This window comes from Salvelinus fontinalis, chromosome 3, assembly GCF_029448725.1.
Source record: "Salvelinus fontinalis isolate EN_2023a chromosome 3, ASM2944872v1, whole genome shotgun sequence".
In the NCBI taxonomy this organism is placed as follows: domain Eukaryota; kingdom Metazoa; phylum Chordata; class Actinopteri; order Salmoniformes; family Salmonidae; genus Salvelinus; species Salvelinus fontinalis.
In genome coordinates this window covers 27,544,642-27,569,389 of record NC_074667.1, presented here as the reverse complement: position 1 = coordinate 27,569,389, position 24,748 = coordinate 27,544,642, and the positions used below count along the sequence as shown (strand labels likewise).

The 24,748-nt window shown below is 39.5% G+C and overlaps 2 protein-coding genes and 1 long non-coding RNA gene across 5 annotated transcripts; all 3 read left to right on the top strand.

Moving 5' to 3' along the window:
- Positions 1 to 2,748: 2,748 nt before the first annotated feature.
- LOC129842792 (uncharacterized) lies at positions 2,749 to 7,347 on the top strand. Of its 2 annotated transcripts, XR_008757683.1 has the most exons (11): positions 2,749 to 3,595; positions 4,106 to 4,168; positions 4,338 to 4,361; positions 4,850 to 4,903; positions 5,094 to 5,150; positions 5,279 to 5,371; positions 5,533 to 5,551; positions 5,661 to 5,692; positions 5,801 to 5,841; positions 6,489 to 6,977; positions 7,131 to 7,347. XR_008757683.1 is itself a non-coding variant. In XM_055911450.1 (10 exons), the coding sequence occupies exons 1-10, from the start codon at positions 3,529 to 3,531 to the stop codon at positions 6,654 to 6,656; spliced, it is 618 nt and encodes a 205-aa protein (XP_055767425.1). In that variant the 5' UTR covers positions 2,749 to 3,528; the 3' UTR covers positions 6,657 to 7,347. The 2 variants fall into 2 exon arrangements, 1 of the variants encoding a protein (XP_055767425.1); XM_055911450.1 differs by having other exon boundaries at positions 6,489 to 7,347.
- Positions 7,348 to 10,718: 3,371 nt separating this feature from the next.
- On the top strand, positions 10,719 to 13,505 carry LOC129842733 (uncharacterized). The gene is made up of 5 exons (XM_055911368.1): positions 10,719 to 10,999; positions 11,280 to 11,567; positions 11,786 to 12,070; positions 12,259 to 12,570; positions 13,151 to 13,505. Exons 2-5 carry the CDS (start codon positions 11,492 to 11,494, stop codon positions 13,480 to 13,482), a joined length of 1,005 nt encoding a protein of 334 aa, XP_055767343.1. The 5' UTR covers positions 10,719 to 10,999; positions 11,280 to 11,491; the 3' UTR covers positions 13,483 to 13,505.
- An 89-nt stretch (positions 13,506 to 13,594) lies between these two features.
- Positions 13,595 to 18,818, top strand: LOC129842912 (uncharacterized). 2 transcript variants are annotated; one of them, XR_008757709.1, is made up of 5 exons: positions 13,595 to 14,641; positions 14,883 to 14,930; positions 15,246 to 15,275; positions 16,260 to 16,310; positions 18,766 to 18,818. It is a non-coding gene; the product is annotated as an uncharacterized LOC129842912 (long non-coding RNA). The 2 variants fall into 2 exon arrangements; XR_008757708.1 differs by having other exon boundaries at positions 16,257 to 16,310.
- The last annotated feature ends 5,930 nt before the right edge of the window (positions 18,819 to 24,748 follow it).

Genomic DNA, 24,748 nt, shown 5'->3' with positions numbered 1-24,748 from the left:
TCAGTTCAGCTGAGTTGTGAGTCTCCTCCCTCTCTCCCTGTGTATCACTGTTACTTCTACATAGAGGGGGAGAAGGATCTTCCAGACTCATCGTGTACGCAGACAATAACAGGAACTGAGCTGCTCAAGAGGTCTGGTCCAACATTTCCAGCTGTGATCAAAGTGACATGTTACTACACTGTATGGGAGTCTCACACATCTCCTTTAAGTGACCCTGTCTCAGTCACTGTTCAGGGTAAGTTGGTGGTTTAAACAATGATACACTTCACTGTTATACCGTATTAATTATGCTCGTTCTGAAAATGAGATCTTCTGTCGTATTTCTTAAACGTCTTCATTTCACATAATGACAGGATTTACTGTACTTTGTACAAACATAAATGCTGATAGTTTAACATTTTATTAATGGATTTTCCATACTGTTAGTATGTATGGATTACCTGTAATGTTTTTTAAACGCAACTTTCAAAGAGACCCACCTCCTCCCAGGCTGACAGTGAGTTCTTCAGTCATCAGAGAGAGAGACTCATCTCTCAGACTCCTCCATCTGGCTCTGTGTCTCACTATTACTTCTACACAGAGGGGAGAGCTCCTAAACACTCACCCTGTACACGTTCACTCACGGGGACTGAGCTGCTCTCGTGGGCAGGTCAAAGTTCATCTGCTGAGATCAAACTGAGATGTTTTTACACAGTAGAAACTTACTATCCGTCGATGCAAAGTGGTTCTGTCTCTCTTACTATTCTTGGTAAGAAATGTTATATTCAGATTGTCTTGAATGATTCTGTTTAAATCACAATCTCATCCAATGTCATTTAAAAAAAATTGTTATGAAGACAATACATATTTGAAATGTACATGTCAAAAGTAGAGTTCTAAGATCCCACGGAAAACAACCACAGAGACAGGCCAAAGTACAATCAAAGGTTCTTTATAAACTCAGCTTTAAACAGTAATACACAGTATCACTACGGCCCTATTAGAAACGTATAAATAGGCTGGGATTTAGGGCTGTAGGCTAACTAGAAGCAACGGGACAAACTAACACAGCAGTTGATTCCCGATCGGTGGCCAATGTTCATTCAGGTCCTTCCGAACAGGGTTTGTTCATTCGGTTCTACCCGAGCAGGATTAGTTTGGCTCTACCCGAACAGGGTTCGTTCATTCAGTTCTACCCGAGCAGGATTAGTTTGTCTCTACCCCAACAGGGTTTGTTTTTCTTCCTCCCGAGCAGGGAGAGGGAGATCTGTGGAATCACTGCACACCATACAACTAAGCAAAATTGTCCGTGTGATTCAAATTGATTTCACACGTGAGAATGTAAGGAATTAAGTGAAAGGCAATCGCTGTAAACACACAGGACACATGATTAAACATCATAAATATGCATGATATCAAATAAGACATGCTGATACGTACTATAAATAGAATGGGAGGCTCTAGTTTAGTAAGAGTCAGTGTCACTTGTGACATATACATTACATTCAAAGAGAGTGATGTAAAAAGGAGTCTCTGTCCTTTCCTAACAGATCCAAAACCAGACATTACAGTCAATTTTGATGAGGACTTCACCATCATCTGTTCAAATCAAATCAAATCAAATTTTATTAGTCACATACACATGGTTAGCAGATGTTAATGCGAGTGTAGCGAAATGCTTGTGCTTCTAGTTCCGACAATGCAGTAATAACAAGTAATCTAACCTAACAATTCCACAACTACTACCTTATACACGCAAGTGTAAAGGGATAAAGAATATGTACATAAAGATATATGAATGAGTGATGGTACAGAACGGCATAGGCAAGATGCAGTAGATGGTATAGAGTACGGTATATACATATGAGATGGGTAATGTAGGGTATGTAAACATTATATTAAGTGGCATTGTTTAAAGTGGCTAGTGGTACATGTATTACATAAAGATGGCAAGATGCAGTAGATGGTATAGAGTACAGTATATACATATGAGATGGGTAATGTAGGGTATGTAAACATTATATTAAGTGGCATTGTTTAAAGTGGCTAGTGGTACATTTTTACATAATTTCCATCAATTCCCAATTTTAAAGTGGCTGGAGTTGAGTCAGTATGTTGGCAGCGGCCGCTAAATGTTAGTGGTGGCTGTTTAACAGTCTGATGGCCTTGAGATAGAAGCTGTTTTTCAGTCTCTCGGTCCCTGCTTTGATGCACCTGTACTGACCTCGCCTTCTGGATGATAGCGGGGTGAACAGGCAGTGGCTTGGGTGGTTGTTGTCCTTGATAATCTTTATGGCCTTCCTGTGACATCGGGTGGTGTAGGTGTCCTGGAGGGCAGATAGTTTGCCCCCGGTGATGCGTTCTGCAGACCTCACTACCCTCTGGAGAGCCTTACGGTTGTGGGCGGAGCAGTTGCCGTACCAGGCGGGGATACAGCCTGACAGGATGCTCTCGATTGTGCATCTGTAGAAGTTTGTGAGTGCTTTTGGTGACAAGCCGAATTTCTTCAGCCTCCTGAGGTTGAAGAGGCGCTGCTGCGCCTTCTTCACAACGCTGTCTGTGTGGGTGGACCAATTCAGTTTGTCCGTGATGTGTACACCGAGGAACTTAAAACTTTCCACCTTCTCCACTACTGACCCGTCGATGTGGATAGGGGGGTGCTCCCTCTGCTGTTTCCTGAAGTCCACAATCATCTCCTTTGTTTTGTTGACGTTGAGTGTGAGGTTATTTTCCTGACACCACACTCCGAGGGCCCTCACCTCCTCCCTGTAGGCCGTCTCGTCGTTGTTGGTAATCAAGCCTACCACTGTAGTGTCATCCGCAAACTTGATGATTGAGTTGGAGGCGTGCATGGCCACGCAGTCGTGGGTGAACAGGGAGTACAGGAGAGGGCTCAGAAAGCACCCTTGTGGGGCCCCAGTGTTGAGGATCAGCGGGGTGGAGATGTTGTTACCTACCCTCACCACCTGGGGGCGGCCCGTCAGGAAGTCCAGGACCCAGTTGCACAGGGCGGGGTCGAGACCCAGGGTCTCGAGCTTGATGACGAGTTTGGAGGGTACTATGGTGTTAAATGCTGAGCTGTAGTCGATGAACAGCATTCTCACATAGGTATTCCTCTTGTCCAGATGGGTTAGGGCAGTGTGCAGTGTGGTTGCGATCTGTTTGATTCGTGGTTCCGTCAGTCCTGACTCCACCGGTAACCTGTATGTTGGAAAGGAGAGTCAGCCATCCTTCACAGCAGAGATCTGGAAAGAAAAAAGCAAATGTTCCAAACAGTGGTTCTGTAGATTCAATGTAACTGAGAGGGATATTATCAGAACTCTACAGTCAGTGAGGCTTAAGGAGGTAAACTTTGACTACAGAGTGAGCTCAGGACCAAACTCTCTCTCTCCACGCAGTGATGGGAAAAGCTTTGCACGTGAGTCATTATCTAAACAAATCTATCAGGGCTGCAGGTCTTCATGATCTGACTCACTTTGATTTTAGCATCTTCTTAGTATGACTATCTTCATTCTGACCAACTAACTAAATACCACATTTCAATCCCAAATGATTTTAGATCTGGTGGGAGTTCACATCAGTGATCCAACAACTATACAGACACCTTCTATGGCAGGTAGGCTACACATGTGTGCTTTTATAGTGGCACTGCTGTTATTTTAAAGCAACAAAAGTTTCAGCAATAAGAATAATTGTCTTAATGTGTAAATTAAGCTGTTCTATAGATATGACACCAGCATCAACACCAATGTCTGGGATCATCAGCACAAGTAATAGAATGTCTGTGTTCATCTAGTCGAGTGTTTAGATCGTATCTATGCGCTGTTATGCTTCTGCTGTTAGATAACATGGTGACTTTATTCTAGGAAGCTGTAAACAACAATCAACACCTTATCTGTCCTGAAAGACTTTATCACCTTATGAATTGGTCTTATCATCTCTATAATGAGGAGAAATATAATCTACCAGGGCTAGAAGCCACCTATCCGTAGTGATTTTTATAGTCTTACTTTGCCCACTTTGAATAGATAAATCATGAAGGTATTTCAAAAGGCCAACAACACCATGATGATCATTAATGCGATCATGAATAAAATGCTAATTTCATTAATATGTGTTTTCTCAGTGGGTTTGACTCCAGGTCCTAGATCTACTTTGCTTCCCAGCACGACAGTGAGTCCTACAGAAGGTGTGTTGGGCCTCTAAATTACCATCTCTGCAAGTTCCAATTATACAGTCAAGCGTTAAGATTACGGGCCTGTAAAATTAAGTGACCCAAATGTGAATGTAAAACCTTATTCTTGTGTAATCATATTGCTTCCCATTTGTTTCGACTGTTACTTGTACCTTTACCCCAGACACCACAGTGACACCAACTACCAGTAAGTAGATCCACCAATTTAAACTTAGTTTGCAAGTACAATATCTTTGTCCACATTCATTCACTAAAGCTCCGGTTAACTAATAGATTCATAGCTGCTTGTAATTTCAGTCCAGATTTTTAACAATTTTTAGTCCATCTGATTTGTAGGTAATGTGTATTGTACTTCTCTCTTTCTGCTTATTGAAATACCTTAGATATTATATTAATTTACATTTGTTCTTGTGTAATATGAGTAATCTCTCCTCACCAGGTTTGACCTCCCCTTTGACCCCTAGCACTGCAGTGAATCCTTTATCATCATCTTTATCTAGTTAGCAAATATAAGTAAAACAAATAGAGTAGCTTATCTTCTCCATGTTTTTGTATGTTTTTTTTCCAATCACAAATTTGCCTCATTACAAAAAGAGGTTGATATTTGATTGATTAAAATCAACCCATTTAGATGTATTTTTGTATAATCAGATCCAATGATTTGCTTTGCATCAGGGTCGACTGTTTGCTGTACTTTGACCACTGACACCCCAGCCAGTCCAACTGAAAGTAAGTATAGCCAATAGGTTTCATTTAGTTTTCTAAATATTTTAGTCTATTAGAGCATAACCCAGTTTTGCAAATATAGACAAATGTAAATTCAGTCAAAGGTTTAGGATTAATCAAACAATTTGTTTATTCTTAGAAATATTTGCATAACTCTGTTATTAAACTGTCCTTCTCTCTTGCATGTGCCCAGGAGGTCAAAGCTCCACAGAAAGTGATGTGGAATCAAACAGTCAAGAAAGCATTCTGGGTAAGTATCCTTTTCTCGCTGTCTTTTCTCACACATATGAAAACAGAGCTGTGCACATTATCTTAGTAGAACAATAATGTGGTCCAAGTGCTAATGACCTCTCCCGATGTCATCATGTCACCAAATAGTGGGGCAAATATGGCAGGCAGCAGTGAGTGTGGCTTCTGGAGTGGGCGTGCTCCTGGTAGGATTGACAGCTGTCTGTCTCTGCAGGAGGATCAGTGAGTACATTTGATTCTGCAAAACAAATCATTTGCAAATTTACCGTGTTGATATTAATGTAAGTTCCTATGGCATGGGTTAATTTATCATCTCATTTTGATCATACTGTATAGATTAGACTATATTCAATATAATTAATTTAGCCTCATTTGTTTTTCAGAGAAAACCAATTCTCAGAGGTAAGAATTCTCCTCGTGAATATGATGCAGATCGTATCAACCTTTAGTTCTGTATTGTCCATGATGAGATGTTCTTACCACAAACTTCTTATACTTTTATGTTGTTCAGACCTACAGCCAGACAGGATGATCACAGCCAATGTATGTTCCAAACAAAATACATCAACATAGACACACATACAACTTACATAACTATATACACTCATGTACAAACACTGTAATTCCATTTTCATTGTGTTTATGTTGTAGATGATTTGGTGTCTATGGGAGCGGTGAGCAGCGGAGTCATGGTGAATATTCTACATTACAGTGGTATCTGTACACATATACCCCTCTGACAGAGGAGGCTGGTGGGATGAGTTATAGGAGGACAGGCTCATTGTAATGATTGTAATGGATTTATTAGGACGGAGTCAAACAAATCAAACACATCAAAACTACGTGTTCGACTCCATTCCATTAATACCATTTCAACGATTACAATGAGACCGTCCTCCTATAACTCCTCTCACCAGCATCCTCTGCCCTCTGACTGTCTGATCTGAGGATCAATACCTTAATAATACATTAGTAGTGCTTCAACATATGAACGTTCAAAGTATTAAATCAACAGCTATATTTATTTACAGATTTATATGGTCATTTATATTTATTAACAAATAAGATGTTTTTCCACAGAAATAATTTCTGTGCAAATGTGTTCCTAAGTAGGTACAGAGTTTAGTCTTGTAAACTATTTTTGATCAAATAACCTACATCTTGCATTGGACATGTGTAGACCTCAGAATGACACAAAACCCACAAACACTTCCTGTGATACAAAGGAGTGTGCAGTTCATGTCACGAGTTAGAGAGCAGAATAGACAGACAGTTTTTAGACTGGAGGATAAAAAGTCTATCTCTTCTCTCTCTTCTTCTCCCTCTCTCTCTACTACAGGTGGATTCAGGAGATGCTGGAATCGATTCTCAGATCACTTCTGTACTGTACACGTTCATGCCCTCAGGTTTGTCCCTCAGATCTCGGGATCATCTGCAAGTGCACAGCTACTGTACATGCTTGAACTTTGTGCCTAACCTTATCCACCATATCAAAATGCATATATGACACTTAAAACAGAAATGAATGTGTCCGAGCATCAGCAGCGTGAGAATAGAGCTGTAGATCTGCAGGGGAGTTAGAGACATAAGGAGAAGTGTGAAATGACATCAAGCCCTGTTACTTGCACTTCTTCTGTTTGGCTGTTACTAACGCAACAGGGCAAACTCGACTAAGTAACACACATGCAATGTAGACATGTAATATACACATGACCCACCCTCAAACACACTCATACATACATACACAACCTCTTACTCATGGAATTGTCTCTCTCTGTGATGTGCAAGTCCTGTTGATCTGGATACACAGGCATTTGCAAATGAACATGTAAGTACAGCACAAATAATTGCATGGAGTATAGATATATCGTTGTACAGTTCATTGTATCATATTGTTATATTGTTATATGTAGCACTGTTTTCACAGACAGACTGACTAGAGGATTAAAGTATCTCTCTCTCACTTCTGACAACACTTTAGGGGCTCCCGAGTGGCACTGCATCTCAGTGCTAGAGGTGTCACAACAGACACCCTGGTTCAAATCCAGGCTGTTTCACACCAGGCCGTGATTGGGACTCCCATAGGGCGGCATACAATTGTCCGGGTTTGGCCGGTGTAGGTAGTCATTGTAAATAAGAATTTGTTCTTAACTGATTTGCCTAGTTAAATAAAGGTTAAATAAACGTTTAAAAAGTCACTCTCGCCGTGTTTTATGACTTTCAGTTTAAGATTGGTACCATGTATACAGCTCAATCCCCGACAGACCAGCAACCTCAGCCCAGCCAGATGGGTTGTAGAGTCTTCTGCAGACACACTGAAACTACACCTCTATGTCTCACACATCTCACACAAATACATTCTTTCTCATATGATATCCTTTGTTTATCACACATCCAGTTACTGTAAATAAGTTGCTTAAGATATTTATACTGTATTACACATGTTCAACTGGTTTATGTTACATGTCTATCCATAATATCTGTTACTGTGTTAATATTTATATTTTGGAGTTTTTGGAGGAGTCCGGGGCATACTCCCCTTTGAGCATTTTTCTTGTTTCTTCCCCCTAGTAAATGCCACATCTACTGTATTTATGTCTATTATTTAACCTCGGTGATACCTCCTTCCATAACGGTTGGATACAATTAATTTCCTATTGAGCAAAACATAATCCAAAACATAACCGAAACAAACTGCAAATGTATCCAACAGGTTAAAAAAAAAGAGTCAATAAGTATTCAACCCCTTTGTTATGGAAAGCCTAAATAAGTCCAGGAGTAGAAATGTGCTTAACAAGTCACATATTAAGTTGCATGAACTCACTCTGTGTGCAATAATAGTGTTTAACATGATTTTTAATGACCTCATCTCTGTACCCCGCACATACAACTATCTGTAAGGTCGGTTCGTCAAAGCAGTGAATTTCAAACACAGATTCAACCACAAAGACCAGGGAGGTTATTGGTAGATGTGGGAAAAAAAGAAGAAGCAGCCATTGAATAGCCATTTGAGCATGGTGAAGGTATTAATTACACTTTGGATACTGGCATCATTCCTAACTTAGTTGCCGGAGAGGAAGACACCCGCTCAGAGATTTCACCATGAGCCCAATCATGACTTTAAAACAGTTACAGAGTTTATTGGCTGTGATAGGAGAAAACTGAGGATGGATCAACAACATTGTAGTTAATCTACCATACCAACCTAAATGACGGAGTGAAAAGAAGGAAGCTTGTACCTGTTTGCAACAAGGCACTAAAGTAATTCTGCAAAAAATGTGGCAAAGCAATTTACTCTTATGTCCTGAATACAAAATGCTATTTTTGGGGCAAATCGAATACAACACGTTACTGAGTATCACTCCATATTTTCAAGCACAGTGGTGGCAGCGTCATGTTATGGGTATACTTGTAATCATTAAGGACTGGGGAGGTTTTCAGGATAGAAAATTAACAGAATGGAGCTAAACATAGGCAAAGTCCTAGAGGGAATTCACCAAACACTGGGAGATGAATTCACCTTTCTGTAGGATATTAACCTAAAACACAAGGCTAAATCTACACTGGAGTTGCTTACCAAGAAGACAGTGAAAGGCAGAGTTACAGTTTTGAGTTAAATCTACTTGAAAATCTATGGCAAGATCTGAAACGGTTGTTTGGGAATGATCAACAACCAATTGGACGGAGCTTGAAGATATTTGAAAAGAATAATGGGCAAATGTTGCACAATCCAGGTGTGGAAAGCTCTTAGAGACTTAGAGACCCAGAAAGACTCACAGCTGTAATCGTTGCCAAAGGTGCTTCTACAAAGTATTGACTCAGGGGTGTAAAAACTTATCAAAATGAGATATTTCTCTATTTCATTTTCAATAAATCAGTAAAAATTACAAAATCATGTTTTCAGTTTGTCATAATGGGGTATTGTGTGTAGATGGGTGAGACATGTTTTTTTAAATACATTTTGAATTCAGGCTGTAACAGAATAATAATAATAATAATAATTTTAATAATAAGTCAAGGGGAATGAAAACTTTATGAAAATATCCTCAAATAAAGGGGAAATTCTGTACTGTCTCTTTAATGAAAACATTCTATCTCAAATCTAAAATACTGGAGTATAGAGCCATATATATTTTTGGGGCTTCACTGTCCAAATGCATATGGAGGAGAGATTTTGACCGATAAATTATTCTGATTATTCAGATACCCTTACCCCTGAAACATTAGCTCACACTTGCTGTATGAGTCTGTTTAGGTTTCTACTCTCTGTGGTTTTGTAGTGAACAAGCTCCACATCTACTTCTCTATTCAAACAATCCTCTGACTCAGTCACACACCTTACTGTGAAGACAGACTAACAGTATGTAGCTGTCCGACAAATGGCATTGTTCATCCCTGATATGGCTGGTCATCTGTTCTTGGTCATCCTCCTTTTTGGTGAGTTATTTCTACATTTCTACAGTTTCATCATCTGTTTGTTCTACAGGATATTCCTCTTCTTCTCTCCCCTCTTTTACTCTTTTACTTTAGGAACTGTTGATATTTCTGAATCTCATGACTATGATGAGTGTCTTGTATCTTATTCCATTAATCATCTTATTTATTTCTCTCTATCATTATTTTACATTTTGTTCAGAAAATGATGGCCATTGCTTGATTCCCATTAATGCATTACAGTAGGTTATGCCACTTTACCAACTTGTGTGAAGTGCTCAGGTATCTCATGTAGAATTTGTTTTTTTAGAATGTCAGACTATAACATATTTTATAATTTCTAGATACCTTCATATCCATCAAAGCCCAAGGTCAGTATCATAATTATGAGTTTTTAGTTACCCTGGAAAAATATAATAATAATTATGGTATTTATTCTTATCATTCAAACATAACATTAGCTGATAGCGTATCCATCTGACACTATGAATTCAACAGGAATGACTGATAAATTATGAATACAATACAGTGCTGAAGGTTGGCAGTTTAAATCCGTATACAGTGAACCTACTTCTGTCCAAATTCAGGGTAAAACAAATGACTATAGCTGTAAACACTGCAAACACTGTACTGCTCAATTGGTCCTCTAGAAATACGTTATTATTGTCTTTTGTAAAGAGCCGTTGCATGAAGCAATATATTATATTCCCATTATTTCCCATACTATCGCTGGGAATTATTCTCAAAGATCTAGGGTCTGAAAAAACGAAGTGTGATTGTTTTATTTAACAGCTGACAGTACATTTCCCAAACCAGTAACAAAATGCTCAGTTCCTCTGTCCTCTCAGATCTTCCTCAACACAGTCTGGAATATTTTTATGTATGTTGTAATAAGCCATTACTTAAAACAATATATATTTCACATACTATCATTATATGAACGAATGGACCTTATTATCAAAATCCTTTAGTCTCAATAAACATGACGATAACTGTTTTTAGACATTAAATGTTGATAGATTTACTTGATTTTATAATAGACATGCATATTTAAATCCAATTCAATGGGTGTCAGTAAATTTCTCAAAACAAGTCAAACATTTGAAATACTCCTCTCTTCTGATCTTACAGGCCCTCCTCTTCCCAGGTTGACAGTGAGTCCTGCTGTCATCAGAGAGAGAGACTCAGTTCAGCTGAGCTGTGAGACTCCTCCATCCGTCTCCGTGTCTCAGTGTTATCTCTTCACTGAGAAGCGAGACTATAAACCATCCTGTCGGCAGACACTCACAGGGACTGAGCTCCTCTCGTGGTCAGATCAACGTTCACCTGCTGTGGTCAACGTGAGATGTTACTACTACGCTGTAGGGAGTTATAACCCATCCTCTCACAGTGATCCTGTCTCGGTCACTGTCGAAGGTAAGCGGGTTATTTACATAATTGTAAAAATGACCCTCCTTTTATTTCTCACCATATTCTGAGAAACAATAAGCAACAATACACTAACCTGCAACAATATAATTCTGATTTCAAAGACAATGTTTCACAAAATTATTTACTGTCTTTTTACAATCTAGAAGTAATTTGAAGTGATGAATCATGTTCTTGAAATGCCCAGGTCTGTTACACATGAAGATTTTATGTACATAGTAATCTGTTGAATATTAGATTGACATACTATTTCCCTCTGAACTCACAGTCCCTCCTCAGCTGACAGTGAGTCCTGACGTCATCAGGGATACAGACACAGTTCAGCTGCGATGTCACACTTCTCAATCTACCTCTGTGTCTCAGTGTTACTTCTACATAGAGGAAAGACAACATTTCCAACATACCACATCCTGTCATCATTCACTCACAGGGACCAAGCTGCTTGAATGGGCAGGTCGTGGTCCAACCACCAAGGTCAACATGAGATGTATCTACTATGATGTAGAGATGTCTATCTACTCTCCTTACAGTGACCCTGTCTCAGTCACTCTCCTGGGTAAGCGGGGTATGTATTATTATACCCCAGTGTTTTTCTATTCTGGTTCAAGATTAACACACCAGATTATTTTATATTATTTATATAATATACATTTTAAAAACTGACTGAAGCAATAAGAGATGAAGTTATGCACTTTTAGATTTGAGGGTTTATTTCATGCAATGTATTTTAGCAAACTGTTGAAAGTGGTTTACTTCCTGATTCTGACATTACAGACCTCCCTCAGCCCAGGCTGACAGTGAGTTCTACAGTCATCAGAGAGAGAGACTCAGTTCAGCTGAGCTGTGACGCTCCTCCATCTGTCTCTGTGTCTCAGTGTTACTTCTACACAGAGGGGAGAGATCCTAAACCCTCACCCTGTACGAGGTCACTCACGGGGACTGAGCTGCTCTCGTGGGCAGGTGAACGTTTATCTGCTGAGGTCAAACTGAGATGTTTTTACACAGTAGAGACTCACTATCCATCAACGCACAGTCATCCTGCGCCTATCACTATTCTTGGTAAAATAGTATTATTATTATGAATACACTGATCTGATTGGCTCACTGTAATCAGATTGCAATATGTAATGTCATGCTAACATATACAGACGATTTAGTTCTTACTCTTTTTGTTATCTAGTACAGAAAGAGGTGTGTATTCTCATTAACCTACAGTATGGACAGTTATTGATGTGTTCTCCTCACAGGTAAACTGCAGAAACCAGACATTAGTGTCAATGACGAATCTTCTCATGACATCACCATTATTTGTGTACTTCCTGAGTCTGTCAGTGATGGTCATAGCTGTAACCTGTACACTGGAGACCAGCCTCAGGCCTACAAAGAGGCTTGGGTCGGGAGATTTAACGCAACATTATCCAAACTATTCTGTACCTTCCGTGTCACTAAGAATGATCTGTTCAGGCATCTGCAGTTGGAGAGAGATGTGAGCTGTGACTATAGAGTGAACACAGGATCACACTCTCTGTCTCCCCGCAGTGATAAATACATTATTACAGGTAAGATACTTACAGAAATATGTATGAAATACATATATACTGTATGTAAATTTTTTAAGGGCAGGTTTATTAGTATGGGCAAAAACTTGTTGAATAAACATTGTTTATACCTCTTTTTAACAAAAAAATATTTTTTTCCTTCTGATGGCATTAAATCAACGTGGAAAATGTATTGGATTTGCCAAAATAATTTTGTGAATGTTGGTCTTTTTTTCATCCAACATTGAACCTAAATCCAATGACATGGATGAAATGTTGTTGATTTCACTTTGAATTCACATTAGTTGACAACTCAATCAAATGTAAATCAAAACGAGGTGTAGAACTGACGTCTGTGCCCATTGGGCAAATGCTTAATTTATTGCTAACTTATTTTGAACAAATGAATTAATTTTAATTCATGTTTTTAAATCACAGTCCAAGTTAATTCAAAATAGTTATACAAATCATAAGTCCATGTCATGTTTATGACCATCATGATTTGACCTTGCATAGTGAAAGACTGCGGGCTCTACAATATATTGTTATGTGCAGAATAGTCTGCCTTGTAGTTCATTAAGTCGTTGTCCTCTCCCAACAGGTCAGAAACCAAATATTACAGTTAGTCTGAAAGAGAACCTCATCATCACCTGTTTAATTCCTGGCTCTGTCAGTAATGACACCACCTGTAACCTGTATGTTGGAGAGCAGAGTAAGCGTCTTTTTAGAGCACACGTCTGGAAGAAGAAACACACAGATTCCAAATGCTGGTTCTGTCAATTCTCTGTGGACGAGAATGATCTTATTAGAAGTCTACAGTCAGTGAGGAGTAAGGAGGTGAGCTGTGACTACAGCGTGAGCTCAGGACCAAACTCTCTCTCACCACGCAGTGATGGGTACAGCTTTACAGGTGAGTCATTATCTATAAGGTAATAATCTATCAGTGCTGCAGGTCTTCATGATCTGACTACACATTGATTTGTTTAATATGACTATATTCATTCTGACCCCCCCCCCCACTAACTCAATCACTCACTCATCTTCACTCGCTCCATGGAGCACAGCACCTTGACATATGGATCTCCACACTGTCTTATTCTGGGCCAGGTCCCAGGCTGATCTGGTGTTGAGTCCCAGGTTGTGTAGTTTAAATTCTTTGTTGACCTGGTTCAGTGTTTAGATTGTATGTATGCACTGTTAGGCTTCTGCTGTTAGATACATGGTGACCTTATTCTAGGAAGCTGATAACAACAATCAACACCGTATCTGTCCTGAAAGACTTTATCACCTTTTGAATTGGTCTTATCATCTCTATAATGAGGAGAAATATCATCTACCAGGGCTAGAAGCAATCTGTCCATAGTAAATGTGATAGTCCTACTTTGCCCACTTTGAATAGATAAGTCATGAAGGTATTTCAAAAGGCCAACAACACCATGATAATCAATAATACGATCATTAATAAAATGCTAATTTGAGGTCCTAGATCTACTTTGCCTACCAGCACGACAGTGAGTCCTACAGAAGGTGTGTTGGGCCTCTAAATGACCATCTCTGTTACGGCTGTCCTCGCTGACAGAAGGTGGGGACCAAAACGCAGAGTGGTTAGTGTTCATTCTTTTAATGAAAATCAACAAAACACTTCAAAATACAAAAAACAACCAACGTGACAAAACCGAAACCGTCCTGTGTGGCAACAAAACCTCCACAGGAACAAACACCCACAAAACACAAGTGAAACCCTGGCTGCCTAAGTATGATTCTCAATCAGGGACAACGATTGACAGCTGTCTCTGATTGAGAATCATACCAGGCCAAACACAAAATCCCAACATAGAAAATCAACCATAGACAACCCACCCAACTCACGCCTTGACCAACTAAAATAAATACAAAACAAAGGAAAACAGGTCAGGAACGTGACAATCTCTGCAAATAGTAATTATACAGTCAAGAGTTTAGATTACGGTCCTGTAAAATTAGGAGACCAACATTATGTAATACCTTATTCTTGTGTAATTATATTGCTTCCCACTAGTTTCGACTGTTACTTCTACTTTGACCCCAGACACCCCAGTGAGATCAACTACCAGTAAGTAGGCCCACTAATTTTAACTTACATGTATATTTTTGTTAACATTAATTCACTAAAGCTCCATCCGATTTATGAATTGACCCATTCATAGCTGCTTGTAATTTCAGTCCAGATTTGTGTACTTTTAGTCCATCTGATTTGTAAGTAATGTGTAGTGTACTTCTCTCTTTATGCTTATTGAATGACCTTAGATATTAAATTAATTTACGTTTGTTCTTGTGTAATCTCTTCTCACCAGGGTTGACCTCTCCTTTGACCCCCAGCACAGCAGTGAATCCTACATCAGGTGTGTTGGTCATCTTTCTCTAGTTAGCAGAAAGGAATTAAACAAATAGGCTAGATTTATTTTACTCAGGTTTTTACTCCTAATTTCCCCTGATTAAAAAAAGAGGTTTATATCTCATTAATTAAATCAACTCATTTAAATACCTTCATTTTTGTTTAATCAGATCCAATGACTTTGCTTTGCACCAGGTTCGATCGCTAGTTCTACTTTGACAACTGACACCCCAAAGAGTCCACATGATTTTAGTTTAGTGGCGTAATAAGTTGTGTTGTGTGTTAACTGTTATTAAACAGTCTCTCTCTTGCGTGTGCCCAGGAGGTCAAAGCTCCACAGAAAGCGTTCTGGGTAAGCATCCATCTCTAGCTGACTACCTGTCTTTTCTCAGACGAATTAGACATTTACAGGAAGGAAGTGAAGTTTACAATAAAAAAATATTCTATATTATTCTCAGAAAATAAAATGTCTATCTCCAACTCCCTTACCATGTAGGTCCATTGCTTGTTCAAGAGGTGTTGATATCTGATAGAGTTTTGGTTAATACATCCCATGCCTCAATTGTATTTGCCCGAGCTTTGTTTATCATGGCCACTGATCGCTCTATACGAACAATATCTTGAAAATATGATAACCATGTTTGAGGCAAGAGGATTGTAGGGGTAATCCACTAAGGATAACCTTTTTTGCTGCTGTTAACCCCGCATAAATTATTATTTTCTGAACCAGTTATCATTCAACAAAAATAAAGGTGGATATTCACAGGGAAACACATTTTTGTAAGGACATTTGGAACATGTGAACAGAACTGGGACACCAAAGGACATTCCCAAAACATTAGTGTTACAACAGTATTCATACAGCATCTCTCACATATTGGAGTTGGAATCAGCTTCATCTTAAAACACTTAATGGTGTTGCATAACTTCTATGTATAAGCTGGTGTGCTGGGTTTTTAGAGGTAACAAATACATTTTCCTAAATGGTATCCCAGTTCAGGTCAGGTCCCAATCCCTGCATTTCACGGTTCCATACTAGAGGGACACCCAATGTAGAGCATTTAACAGACAGCAGGCAATCATAAGTGGCTGAGACCATTCTAGAAGTTAATGAAGGGAATATCCATGTAAGCATTATGTGGGATGTTAACGGGGCATCCCATGGTACACCCTAAGCTTTTAAGGTTCTGGGTTTTAACAGTAATATGCCAAATTATGAAATTGTGAACATTTAATCTTTCTACTGACTGAGTTGTGTTGTTCTCTAACAGAAATAATGAATACCTTTCTATTTGTGTAATCAGATACAGAATTGACTTGTATTACTTTCCAGCAGTTTCGACTGTTACTTCTACTTTGACCCCTGACATCACAGTGAGACCAACTAGTAAGTATCCCTTACTTTACAATGACATGTTTAGTTCACTCTAATTCACTAAAGCTCCAACAGGTTTACTCATAGACTTATTCATGGCTGCTTGTACGGTCACTCTACTTTGTTGTACTTTTCTTAGATATGAATGGCCCCCGGAGGGGATGGCTGCCGTTTTACGGGTTCCTAACCAATTGTGCCATTCTGGGTGTTTTTTTTGCGTTGTTTGTGACTTGTTTTGTGCATAATGTTTCTGCCACCGTCTCTTATGACCGAAAAGAGCTTCTGGACATCAGAACAGCGATTACTCGCTGGGCGAAGATTTTTTCTTTAATGAATTGAAGGAGAAAGATTTTACGTCTCTTCACAGACCAGGCCCAAAGCCCCTTCATTCGCATGAAGAGGAGATTCCGATACAGGGGCCGCAGATCATGATGTTTGGTGAGAATTCGTCTGCAAGTGGATAATCCTGGTTTACCATCCGTATCTTACGTTTCACCAAGTCATGACTGAACGAGAACATGGATCATATATAGTTGGCTGGGTTTTCCGTGCATCGGCAAGACAGAACAATAAACCTCCAGTAAGACGAGGGGTGGTGGTCTGTGTCTATTTGTCAAAAACAACTGGAAGTCTAGAGGTCTTGCTCGCCTGAGGTAGAATATCTCATGATAAGCTGTAGACCACACTATTTACCAAGAGAGTTTATCTATATTTTTCGTAGCTGTCTATTTACCACCATAAACCGATGCAGGCACGAAGACTGCACTCAATGAGCTGTATAAGGCCATAAGCAAACAAGAGAATGCTCATCCAGAAGCGGCGCTCCTAGTAGCTGGGGACTTTAATGCAGGAAAACTTAAATCCATTTTACCTAATTTCTACCAGCATGTCAAATGTGCAACCAGAGGAAAAAAAATCTCTAGACCACCTTTACTCCACACACAGAGATGCGTACAAATCTCTCCCTCACCCTCCATTTGGCAAATCTGACCATAATTCTATCCTCCTGATTCCTGCTAACAAGCAAAGACTCAAGCAGGACTTACCATTGATTTGCTCATAACGGAAGTGGTCAGATGACACGCATGCTAAGCTACAGGACAGTTTTTCTAGCACAGACTGTAATATGTTTTGGGATTCATCCGATGGCATTGAGGCATGGGATGTATTAACCAAAACCCACTACAATTCACATACCGCCCCAACAGATCCACAAATGACGCAATCGCTATTGGTCTCAACATTGCCCTTTCCCACCTGGACAAAAGGAACACCTACGTGAGAATGCTGTTTGCTGACTAAAGTTCAACACTATATTTCCCCTTAAAGCTCATCACTAAGCTAAGTACACAGGGCCTTAAATCCTCCCTCTGCAACTGGATCCTGGACTTCCTGATGGGTCGCCCCCAGGTTGTAAGGGTAGGCAACAACAAAATCTGCCTCATTGATCCTCAACACAGGGGCCTGTCAAAGGTGTGTGTTGAGTCCCCTCGTGTACTACCTGTTCATCCACAGGTGCTTGGTCATGCACGTCTCCAACACCATCATTAAGTTTGCCTACGACACAATGGTGGTAGGCCTGATCACCGACAATGATGAGACAGCCTATAGGGATTAGGTCAGAGACCTGTCAGTGTGATGCCAAGACAACAAGCACGCCCCCATTCACATTGACAGGGCTGTAGTGGAGCGGGTTCGAGAGTTTTAACTTCCTTGGTGTCCACATCACTAACAAACTATCATTGTCCAAACAAACCAAGGCAGTCGTGAAGAAGGCATGACAATGCCTATCCCCTCTCAGGGGACTGAAAATATTTGTCATGGGATTCTCAAAAAGTTATACAGCTGCACCATCGAGAGCATCCTGACTGATTGCATCACCGCTTGGTATGGCAACTGCTCGGCATCCGACCGCAGAGGTTATTGTACATCACTGGGGACAAGCTTCCTGCCATCCAGGACATCTATACCAGGCGGGGTCAGAGGAAGGCCCTAAAAATTGTCAAAGACTCCAGTCACCCAAGTCATAAACTTTTCTCTATGCTACCGCATGGCAAGTGGTACCGGATCGCCAATTCTAGGTCCAAAAGGCTCCTTAACAGCTTCTACCCCCAAGCCATAAGACTGCTAAAGAGTTCATCAAATGGCTAACCAGACTATTTGCATTCACCTACTTTTTAAGTTGCTGCTACTCGTTGTTTATTTACTATGCATAGTCACTTTACACCTTACCTGAATTCCCTCCTGTATATAGCCTCATTATTGTTATTTAATTGTGTTACTTTTAATTGTTTTAATTTTAAATTTATTTAATTATTTATAATTTTAAAAAATCTAATATTTTCTTACTTAAAAAAATGTCATTGTTGAAAGTAAGTGTTTCATGGTAAGGCTGTATTGTAACACCTGTTGTAAAACATTTTATTTTATTTGATATGAAACAAATGTACATTTCTCTTCTCACCAGGTTTGACCTCTCATTTGGCCCCTAGCACAGCAGTGAATCCTACATCAGGTGTGTTGGTCATCTTTAGTTAGTAAAACTGAAAAATAATGACATATTTTGTCAAACCCAGGTCTTTGTATTCTTTTTTCATTACAATTGTGCCTAATTACTAGAAAAGAGGTTGATATTGGATTAATTAAATCATCCCATTAAGATACCTTATTGTATAACCAGATTCAATGACTTTGCTTTGCACCAGATTTGACTGTTAGTCCTACTTTGACAACGGACACACCAAAGAGTCCAACTGAAAGTGAGTATGGCCACACGGTTTTGGTTTATTGGTGTTTACTAAGTTGTGATGTGTGTTAACTGTTAACAAACCATCTCTATCTTGCATGTGCACAGGAGGTCAAAGCTCCACAGACAGCGTTGTGAATTCAAATATTAAAAGAGTTTTGGGTAAGTATCCTTATTTAGTAATCCCACAGCAAAAATGCACTTGTCTTTTCCTGCTAGCACTGACTTTGCTGATAACTACTTTGTTGATGGAAAATGTACTTGTTGTGATTGTGATATGTTCTTGCCTCACCTAGCTATCTTAAGATGAATGCACTAATTTAAGTCACTCTGGATAAGAGACTCTGCTAAATTACTTGTCGCGGAAATTACCATCAGGGACACCTGAAGTCAATATTAAATGAATAATTCTTTATTATCAACAAGTTGGAGAGGTTCCAACAAACTTAATGTACCATAGTACACGTTGGTCGGGAGCTCCGCCGGGGAAGTCCCATTAGTTGTCTTATATACTGCTTAAACAGACAAGTTATATTTGCAAGATTTAGCTTATTCATTATTCATAATTCATTCATCATTAACGTTTGGTTCATGCATGTGACCAACTGAGACACCCCTTTCGGTTTTCAAAACAATGTTCTTGGCGCACTGCCAAATTGCTTATGCTGATAGTGAGGATTCCTCCCAGTCACGATCAATCAGTCACTTGCATGAACCCAGTCCAATTGGTTATTAGAAAAGCACAACCATTACATTTTCCTTCACAGACTCAAATGTAAAACGCTTAGCTAACTTGCTGTCTTTTCTCACATATATGAAAACGGAAACATTTACAAAGACTAATAATAAAGTGGTATTCTGACACCTGTCTACCATTGAAGTATTTACATTTGGATTAAGAGCTAATGACCTCTTCTGATGACATCATGTCACCAAACAGCGGTGCAATTATGGCAGGCAGCAGTGGGTATGTCTTCTGGAGTGGGCGTGTTCCTGATTGGATTGACAGCTGTCTATCTTTGCAGGAGGACCAGTGAGTACTTTCCGATTCTGCATAACAAATAATTTGCAAACATTTTCCTTTCTCATATTAATATAAGTGCCTTTGACATGGGTTAATCTTTCAACTCCTTTTGGTGATATTGTGTAGTGTAGGCTATATTCAATATCATTCATTTAGTCTAATTTGTTTTTCAGAGAAAACCAATTCTCAGAGGTAAGAATTCTCCTTGTGAATATGATGCAGATTGTATCAACCTTTAGTTCTGTATTGTCCATGATGAGATGTTCTTACCACAACCTTCTTATACTTTTATGTTGTACAGACCTACAGCCAGACAGGATGATCACAGACAATGTATGTTCCTAACAAAATACATCAAGCACTGCACACACTACTAACACAACTACACACATGCATGTACAAACACATATTCTAATTTCATTTTAATTTTGTTTCTGTTGTAGATGATTTGGTGATGGGAGCTATGAGCAGTGCAGGCATGTTGGATTCAAGGGATGCTGGGATCTATTCTCTCATCACCTATGTACCGTCCACATTTTTGCCCTCAGGTGAGTTTGTAACAGAAGGTCTTCTGTCCCTGTCTTCCTGACCTGGGACGTGAATTTGGGACACTCAGCACAATAACACTTAATCACTCAATGCCAACCAAACTAACTTACATTTTTTAGTCAGAGCATCTTGAAAGCGTGAGAACAGAGCTGTAAGTCTCCAGGGTGGTTTGAGTCAGGAGGGGAAGTGTGAAGGGACATCAAACCCTGTTATTTTCACTTCTCCTGACCCCCCCCCCCCCCCCCCCCCAGAAAAAAACTACCTCTTACTTGTGTCTTTGTCTCTCTGTGAGGTGCAGGTCCTGTGAAGCAATCTGCAAATGAAGATGTAAGTACAGCAAAATTAATTACCTTGGACATAGATACATACTGGTTTTCAGACGGACAGACAAACAGTCTGAGGGAAAATAAGGATCTTTCTCTCTCTCTTTCCTCCAGGCTGATTCAGAGAATGCAGGGGTCTACAGCCTGATCACTTCTGTACCATCCACATCTATACCATTAGGTTTGTCTATTTAACTCAATCCCAATGATTCATAACATGTAGGGCATTTTATAGGACTCAAAGTTGTTTAGGCGTGTATGTTGGTCTGATGTAGTCATATCAGTAATCATGTATGTATATAAGTTATACATAAGATAATGTGTTAGAGCATGAGAATAGAGAATAGTACTTCTACAGGATGGTTTGAGTCAGGAGGAGAAGTGTGAAGGGACATTAAGTACAGCAAATTGACAAACAACCACACACACACACACACACACACACACACACACACACACACACACACACACACACACACACACACACACACACACACACACACACACACACACACACACACACACACACACACACACACACACACACACACACACACACACACACACACACACACTCACTCAGGCTCCCTCTGTGTTGTACAGGCCCTGTTGAAGAAAATGGAAAGTCATCTGAAAACAACAATGTAAGTTCAGAATCACCCACTGTGTTTGATGATTGTGAACGACTCTCCGTTTCAGATTGATGTTACATACTTTTAAGTTACATTACATTTACATTACTGTAGAATTAAAGGACTGTCTGTCCTTAAACTGTCTGTTTCTTTTCTCTAGTCTGATACGTACCACGTATACAGCTCAATCCCCGACAGACCAGCAACCTCAGCCCAGCCGGATGGGTTGTACAGTCTTCTGCAGACACACTGAAACTACACCACTGGCTCTCTGTATGTCTCACAGAAATACTCTTTATTTCAGGATGTCCTTTATTTATCACACATCATGTTGCTGTAAATAAGTATCTAATACATCTACTGCAGTACCATTTCTAGGCATAAGCGACATACAGTAAGCAGCCACTAGAGGCCCCTCCAGAAGAAAACGTAGGATAGTAGAATACACAACGTGCAGTTTTGAAATGTGGTTCTGCATCAGCAGTTTTTCTCTTGTTATGTCAGTCACTGACAGTCACTCAATTATCCCATGTCAGCTAAGATTTTATAGATTGCTAGGCCCAGTTAGTCTCGCCAGCTATCTAAGTCTTGTAGTAATGGCCAAATTACTGCCCAGGTGCCCTGACCTCCAGGGGGCCCCCAATGATTTTGTTAGTCACTCTCACTCAGATATCAAATGAACATGGCATAAGTCATGGCAAAATGTTAAGAATTGCAGTAAATTAGCTTTAAAACTGAATTTTAATTATTTCAACGACAATGGCACCACGTGTTGAATTTCAGGAAATTTGCTTAATAACTGCAAAGTTCTTTCTGCCCCATGGCAAAATGAGTAGAATTGCAGGACATTAACTTTAAAGCTCCAAATGTTTCTCTCCGCCGCCATGAGCGGGGCCACTAAAATGTTTTGTCGGCGAGGTGGGCAAATCTCGCTTAGGGCCCCCAAAATGCTTGGAACTGCCGTAATTCACTGTATCACAAATGGACACCTGGCTTGTGTTACATGCCTATCCATAATATCTGTTAATGTGTTAGTATTTTTATTTGGGGATTTTGGAGGGGTCCGGGGCATACTCCCCTTTAAACATTTTTAAGTAAATGCCCAAGTAAATATATAGTGTATTTATATCTATTCTGCCATCTGTGTGATGTCTCCTTCCATAACGGTTTGATACAGTTTACTAAAAAAAGTTTATTTTTGATCAAAATTGATAGATACAGACAATTTAAAATAAAGAAATATATAACATATTCACACAATGCAAAAAACAGGTAAATTAGGAAATTAAGATAAATTAAGTCATTAAGATCCAAAGTGGTAAGACATTTTTCTTGGTGAAATTCATTTATCGTTGAAATATGCTTATAATATATTCCAGATGCACCCAAAAATCTACTTTGTTTTTAATTATAGCAAGATATAAAAAAACGAATCTAAATTCACCCCCAAAAAACACCAATATGAGAAATGTATTAATGCTTCTGACCATTACAACAAGCATCTCACGAGTGATGAAACCCCACTTGTCATGCTATATTTCCATGGAAATGTTCAGTGTCGTTGTTTACTGCTTATGTATCTGCACCTCTATTATCTTATTAAGCTAATAACTACAGTAGATAGGAGAAATATTGCCTCTATATCATTGGTATTGAGTGTCTAATTTGATCATATTTCTTGTGAATATTGTACACTGAGTAAACAAAACATTAAGAACACATGGTCTTTCACCAATTTTATTGGATTTAGGTGAAAAGTAGTGTGAAAAAAAATCAAATACATTTTTCAAATCCAATCAGTTTTCCACATTGATTCAACATAATCGCATTGAGTTTTTTGGTTGAAATGATGTGGAAACTAAGTTGATTCAACCAGTTTTTGCCCAGTGGGTAGTTACTAACATGATGTTACTGGTGCACTTTGACTGATGCCAATCGATACAAACGTTAAACGTTTGTTCTCAAGAATAATATCCCCACCATGTTTTTAATTTCCTTTTCTTAATCTCGAGTTCGGTCTCGATACCACATATTGAGTGTCTCGGTCTCAGATCCATTCTCACTCGGTCTTGACTTGGTCTTGGACAATGATGACTCTGAATTTCTTCAGTCTTTGGAGGTGGCAAAATGTTTTCTTTTGCAGTGACATTTGCTGTTTTGGACCTGTAAACACCGATTCTGTAGAGCCGTGCTTCCCAAACCTCTTCCTGGAGATCTACTGTCCTGTAGGTTTTCAGTCCAACCCTAATTTAGCATATCTGATTCAGCTAGTTAACGTCTTGTTGAGCAGCTAATTAGTAGAATCAGGTGTGTTAAATTAGGGTTGGACTTAAAACCCACAGGATGGTAGATCTCCAGGAAGAGGGTTGGGCAGCCCTGCTGTAGAGGGCCTATAAGCTATTTCGCAAGTATGAAACAATCACAGTCAGTAAAGGTGAGGAATTTGATCTGCAATGTATAGATAGATGGCGATTTCGAACTATTTTGGGAATCCAAAGAAGAAATAAATAGGCCTAGATTTTAACTCTTCTCATTTGTCAGAGTCGTGTGTATAGGTGGCAGGGAAGTCAGGCGCAGGAGAGTCAAACGGAGTGTAAAATGGAGTCTTTTAATGAATGTCCAAGTAACATGCTCCATAACACTAATAAGAACATAAACAAATATGGGTACGAAGACCAGTCGCACACCTATACACATAAAAACAACACTGACAATAAACAATCTCTGACAAAGACATGAGGGGAAACAGAGGGTTAAATACACAACATGTAATGGATGGGATTGAAAACAGGTGTGTGAGAAGACAAGACAAAACCAATGGAAAATAAAAAATGGATCAATGATGGCTAGAGGTGAGCCACCATTTTGAGGAGTTCACCCGACATTTCCGGATAGTATTCGACCACCCACCTGAAGGCAAAGCGGCGGGTGAGCGCCTCTATCATCTGAGGCAGGAGACGAGGAGTGCACAGGAGTTTGCTTTGGAGTTTAGAACCTTGGCTGCCGGCGTTTGATAGAGCGACAGGGCCCTGATCGACCATTACCGCTGTAGTCTACGCGAGGACGTGATGTCGACCGCCGAACACCGCCCGAACAAGGAGAGGCAACGACTTCGGCAGAAGTCGTGACATCATTAAAGGCACATTATATTTAGCTACCTCTTTTTTTGTTATGAA